Genomic DNA, 5,666 nt, shown 5'->3' on the forward strand with positions numbered 1-5,666 from the left:
TTAAGAAGAAAAAAAATTTCTTGCTGTCTATGAATTGTACTCCTCAAAACCTTAGTTGCTCCTCCTCCCATCTTCAAGTTATCACCCATCTCTAACACAGTCCCAATTCCAAACTATTGCAAATTCATTCATCTTTTAACACCATGGCCTGCGTTCTCTATCATTTCCTTTAAAAACCCACAAAAAATAAACATATAATTGCTTCATATGAAACCAAATCGTGCAGCCCAATTCTTTGTACACATTCAAGTGAAGCAAAGCCAGCAAAATAGAAACAAGAAAGCAGCAAAATTTGATACAAAGAGAGCCACCAAAATCACAGACAAAACCATAACCCATCATAGCCACAAGCAATGCTCAGAATCTCTTCTCTAGCTCCTCATAAACAGGGTTTAGCATTCAAATCTCATGTCTAGAGGAGAAAAAGAGTTGGTTTTGGTATTGAAATTACAAGATCTAGATTTTGAAAGGTATTGCAATTTGTGATGAAATAGTAATGTTTTTATGGAAGAAGGAGAAGGAAAAAGAAAAAAGAAGTAGCAAGGAGTGATTTTGATAAGCAACTAGTGAATGTGTGTCCATTTGAATCCATTCTACATGAACAACGAAGAACTATTGTGCAACTCCATTGGCTCCATTGGCTTCAATCCCACAAAGAGAAGACTTGAAGACTTAAAAGGGAATAGCTTGTGGGTAGTTTAGGACATTCACTGACCTTTTCGTTTAACATCAAGCAGTCAACGTTTGTTGACTAATTAGGGGGCTTTTTGTTAAGCTTTTGTTAATTCAGAGGGTTCTTCCGTAGTTTGGCCAAATCTCAGGATTTAGTTTGTAGTTTGACCAAACCTCAAGGGCAGTAACTGTAATTAACCCAAACAAAATAGACCATCTTGCCGTCTTTGGTATGATTGAAAAGTACTTTATTGCCAAGGGTTTGCAGCTGTTAAAACCTTCCCCGGCCGCAGATTTCAACCAAGATGTAACGTATGGGGTATAACTTGCTCAAATATTCAAGTTAGTTTCCACAAGAGTTGCTTAGCTAGACATTAAAGATGAATGGAATTTTTTCTAGTCTTACAACAGGATCTATTCTCTCGTCAAAACTTCCTCGAACAATCAAGAAGTAATAAATATTTGCATCAAACAAGGAATCATGTCCCACAAAGTAGAACTGTGGGAGAACCAAACAAAAAGGGCTTTGATCATTTCTATGCCTTGGTCCATCCATAATTCCATATATCACGTCCATCATTTTCAGTTTTTACTAGCTCGTTTGGCTGCATATGCTGGAACAGTTCCTATTCCAAGTCATGTGCTGTTCTTCAACTTCTGGCTGGCCCTCCATAATTATTGCTGTGTCTATTATTACATCAAAATTGGATATCAATTTGATGAAGTTGCTCTATATGAGTTCATTTATCTATGAAGTATTTCCCTCTTTTTATTTGTGTTTACAGTCATTTTTATCCTTCTGTTTTAAACTCCCATGTGTGGAACCACAAGAAACCTCTACTTCTTGATATGAAGAATGCATCCAAGATCTTGATCTACAAATTGCTCTGGCGTGTGAACTTTAGGCACTGAAAGTTTGAAACGAGAAATGTTCCAAATCCTAGCTTGTCTGAGCTACGGGTTACCTACACCAATCTTAATAGTATTTAACTTCTTCATGTCTCAAAGTTAAAATTGAAGGAAAAAAAAAAGAGATAAATCCTCAGCCAGATTTCCCCAGTAAAGAGTCGGTCAAAAGCAGACGATTGTACCCAACAAGCCAACGCCACTAATGGTGCGCCGCCCGAAAGCGGAAAAAGATTATCTGTCCATTAATCAAATTAAGAAATGGTAATTCTTTGATATATAGATGGACCAAATTGCAACTTCTACGGGGTGTATTTCTTTCCAGCTGCCGTCCATGGTTTTGGTCAAAGAATATAAAGTTGCATATTTGAACTTATAATTGATCGAGACAAAGGAGACAAGCATTTCAAATCTTTAGATAAAAAGCATTAGCGTGAGCTGATATTGGATTTGGCTTTGCTTCAAACCGATCAATATATCATCAATTATTCTTCCTTTTAGGTTTGGAGCTTAGAAGTCTCTAAAATTAAGGGGTGCAATAATAATAATAATAGAGTAACCCATTCCTCCTCCCACACAATCTTCACATTTGCTATTCCTTCTTTTTTTTCTTTATTTTTTGTTTAACGTAATTTACCCAATTTTTTTCCTTTTCTTTATCTGTTCAAAAGTAATTTTTTCTTTATTGCACTTACTTTTTTCTATTCTTTTTTAAAAAAATGTAATTTAGCCAACTTTTCCCTTTTTCTTTAAGTGAAAAAACACAATTCTTATAATTGTGTAAATGTGATGGCTATTCTAACTATCAATGATTACGCAAAAAAAAGAAAAAGGATAGCTGGTGCATTTACACAATCTTCCCATTTAACGTGTGAACTTTTTCAATTGAATAATTATATCAGTGAATTATTCTACTACATAAATAATCACAAATGACCAAGAAATCTTGACAATTCAAAGGAATATAAATTTCTTGCAAATCCCAAATGCATAGATGAAATTTAGAGTATGGAAATTGAGATTAAAAATCTACAAAATTATCAACCCAAAATTATACAAGTGAATACCTTAGCAAGTATATAAGAGAGTGGTAGATCAACAAATTGTTCCTTGTCCTTCGTCTAGGGTTTTTCTTTCTTTCATCACTCTTTCTTTTTTTGGTCAGGCGGTAATCGTGCTATTATGATTGCCCAAAAAAAAAAAATGGCGCTTTAAGGAGTACTTCATTTGTTTTTACACTTTTAACTAAAATTGGTATCCAAATATATATTGTAGCTGATAGTGTAGTAGTGTAAGAATAGAACACATGAAAAGAAGTCTAGATGGCAATAAATTATTGGGTACTTGAAAAGCCTAAATCAAGATGATCCTGATGTGCTTTAAACTCATAGTAATAACGATAATACAATAGGTGACAACTTGAAGTAGACAACTAAAATTCAATTCATTGATCTGTGGGGAAAGATAGAATATCCACAGACAAAGGTTTGGACAATATCCAAAAGAAATGGAAAAAGTAGAATTCTAGAATACCCGTGTACCTGCAACGACCCAACCCGCATAAACCTCGAGTGCAGACCATTGACACCGCATGCAAAGCTCAGTTTCTATCAGCTATGATGAGTGGTGTGGTTATGTTATTTCATTCTCATGGCTCCACCTTTTCCTACTCAATAATGCATCATAAGCTGTGTGTGTTTGCTCATGGATGAGAGAACATGATGACCCCTGATCCAATTGCTCTGATAAAAGGTCCTTTATGTCGGATATGCAATTTTTCTTCTTCTTCTTCTTCTTCTTTTTTTTTTTAAAAAAAAAAAAAATTAGTACTTGTAACTTTATATCAGAAAATAAATAGTACTAATTAGCGTACGTAAAATAAATTGTCTGTTTACTTGTATCAAATTTGAAAGCTCTGATCGTATGTTCAACAAGAACCAAAGATAGTCATTATTACAAAGCTAACTACTAGAACAATTACAGTTTGTATCAACGAAAAAGACAAATTATTAACTGTTGTAAAGTTGAATACGATGCTGATAATTGGATACAAATATAAGAAACAAATCACTCCCTGGTTGATTTCGAAGGGTAATTAGTGGCCACTCCTGATGGCCGATGGTAAGCTTGCAGGAGTACTATCTAATAGGAGCAGCATAATGAAATGACTAGTCAAGTGTTGGGAAAATACCCCTGCAAAACACGAATGTCTCATCTGGAAAGTGGTAAAACTGGAGGAATTTTCAGAGGCAAAGATTCCAGCCCTAGGGGGGGGGTTCCAAATTAAACAAAGGAAAAGGTGCATGCAAATGGGCCGTTGTTTAATCCGAGAAATAAATTAATGCTAAGATTGGAAGGGGACAGAACCAAACGAACTCTTTTGCAAGTGTTACATATTTATTGCTGGAAAAATTAACATGCATGCCGGGTTTTGTTACCAGCACATAGGATATGATATAACACACTAACATTTACACGGTACTAACTAATGAAAACAGACACAATTCACTATTAAAAGTTGTCATTTCAAGCAAGCCCGTATTAATGCTAAATTTCAAGTTAATTAACTCTTTATGCAAAAGAGTTTTCGCAAAAAAATTAAAGAGGCCCTCGCAAGATATTAAGCTGAAACGAGGCTCATGTCCACCGTCGGAGATGATGAAGAAGAAGATGAAGCTGGTGATGACCAGAACTCAGCATTCTTGACCTTGGAAATGCTCGTCAGCACGCCTAGAGGTGTCACATTCCCTATTACGGTTACTTTTTTTGTGGCCAGATCTGTGCTGAATGAAGTCACTCCTGCGCAATTTCCCAAATTTGCTTTAGTTTTTTGCTTATGCTTAGATCAGCAACTGGAGGGAATTGAAACTGTAACTTTTGAACTTGTGTATCACTAAAAAATAAAAAATAAAATTGAAAACACCGTTACTTATAACCAAAGAAATTAACTAGAGTTGAGCTCTGATCCTAATAATCTAATTACTTATATAATAGTAATACGTAGTGTTTCACAAGAATAAAATTAGGGGTGTTCAGTTTTTACCTTCCATTTTGGCAATGTGTTTTCTTATTTTTCCTTCACAACCCCTGCAGTGAATTGAGACCCTCAATTCTACAACCTGCAGACCATGCAAATAACCAAAAAAAAAAAAAAATGCATTACTGATGATCTAATACTTTGATGAAGGATCGTGAAGTACTATGTTAGTTAGAGAAAGAAATGATAATTAGAGAAAAGGGCTAATGATATCGATGATGAACCTGATGACGGGGTCGGCCAGGAGTTGATGGAGATTTGTAAGCATGCCCCTCATTCCTGCATGTTAATGAAGATTTACTAGAAAGTGAAGTATCAGTCCGAGATAATGAAGATTTCTGAGCTTGGAAATCATCATGAATTAAGCGAGACAGTGAAGATTTTCGAGCATGGAGATCATCATATTTGCGAGATGCTGAAGAGTTTTGAACACTGGAATCATTGTTTGAGCGAGGTGAGGAAGATTTATAAGCATGTAAATCATCATTTGACCGTCCTGCCCAAGAAAATTCATACACAGGATTGTCATATGAGTGCGTGCTGGACATTGAAGATCTGAAAACTGTTGACTCATTGAATTTATGGTACTTTAAACTTCTAAGAGGTTGGCTAGGTACAAGTGCAGAGGAGGAATGCTCAGAATCTGATAATAGCTCAAGTAACGGGGTATCACTCAACAAATGTCTAGAGGAACCAGTAGGAGGAGGACTGGAGAGGTCACTGATATCAGCAGAGCTTTTTCTGCGAAGAGATTCAAGATTTTGCTTAGCAGAAGAATTGCTTTTTCTGGTTTTATCAAAATAAGCTCTTGGACTAATGGGAATTTGAGATGAACAAGGGATTGGAGTTCTGGTTTTATGCCTGTGGTGATGATCACCAAAGCGGTGACCGTGGTGATCGATCCGCCTAATCCCTCCTTGCCGGACCATGCTACGTTGGTCCATGCTAGAACAAATGGCTGTGGATGCTGGGGAGGCGCAAAATAGTTCTACAGACTTCATTTTTTGCGCAGGAACAGAAATGTCAAAACTGGTGAGCTATGGACAGAGGA

The 5,666-nt window shown here is 36.1% G+C and overlaps 1 protein-coding gene across 1 annotated transcript; it reads right to left on the reverse strand.

Annotated features, from left to right (window-relative positions):
- Window positions 1-3,928: 3,928 nt before the first annotated feature.
- LOC113783205 (protein SODIUM POTASSIUM ROOT DEFECTIVE 1) lies at window positions 3,929-5,666 on the reverse strand. Its single transcript, XM_027329282.1, has 3 exons — window positions 4,840-5,666; window positions 4,622-4,697; window positions 3,929-4,377 (listed from the first exon to the last, which is right to left on the reverse strand). The coding sequence occupies exons 1-3, from the start codon at window positions 5,614-5,616 to the stop codon at window positions 4,199-4,201; spliced, it is 1,032 nt and encodes a 343-aa protein (XP_027185083.1). The 5' UTR covers window positions 5,617-5,666; the 3' UTR covers window positions 3,929-4,198.

The sequence above is a fragment of the Coffea eugenioides genome, chromosome 1 (assembly GCF_003713205.1).
Source record: "Coffea eugenioides isolate CCC68of chromosome 1, Ceug_1.0, whole genome shotgun sequence".
In the NCBI taxonomy this organism is placed as follows: Eukaryota; Viridiplantae; Streptophyta; class Magnoliopsida; order Gentianales; family Rubiaceae; genus Coffea; species Coffea eugenioides.

Bases quoted from the DNA above. Each gene is read 5' to 3' on its own strand.
- LOC113783205 (XM_027329282.1), bottom strand. From the start codon at position 5,616: ATGAAGTCTGTAGAACTATTTTGCGCCTCCCCAGCATCCACAGCCATT. The intron at 4,698-4,839 runs GTTCATCATCGA...CATGGTCTGCAG, and splicing joins CTGGCCGACCCCGTCATCAG to GTTGTAGAATTGAGGGTCTC. The intron at 4,378-4,621 runs GTAAAAACTGAA...GAAATTGCGCAG, and splicing joins ACACATTGCCAAAATGGAAG to GAGTGACTTCATTCAGCACA.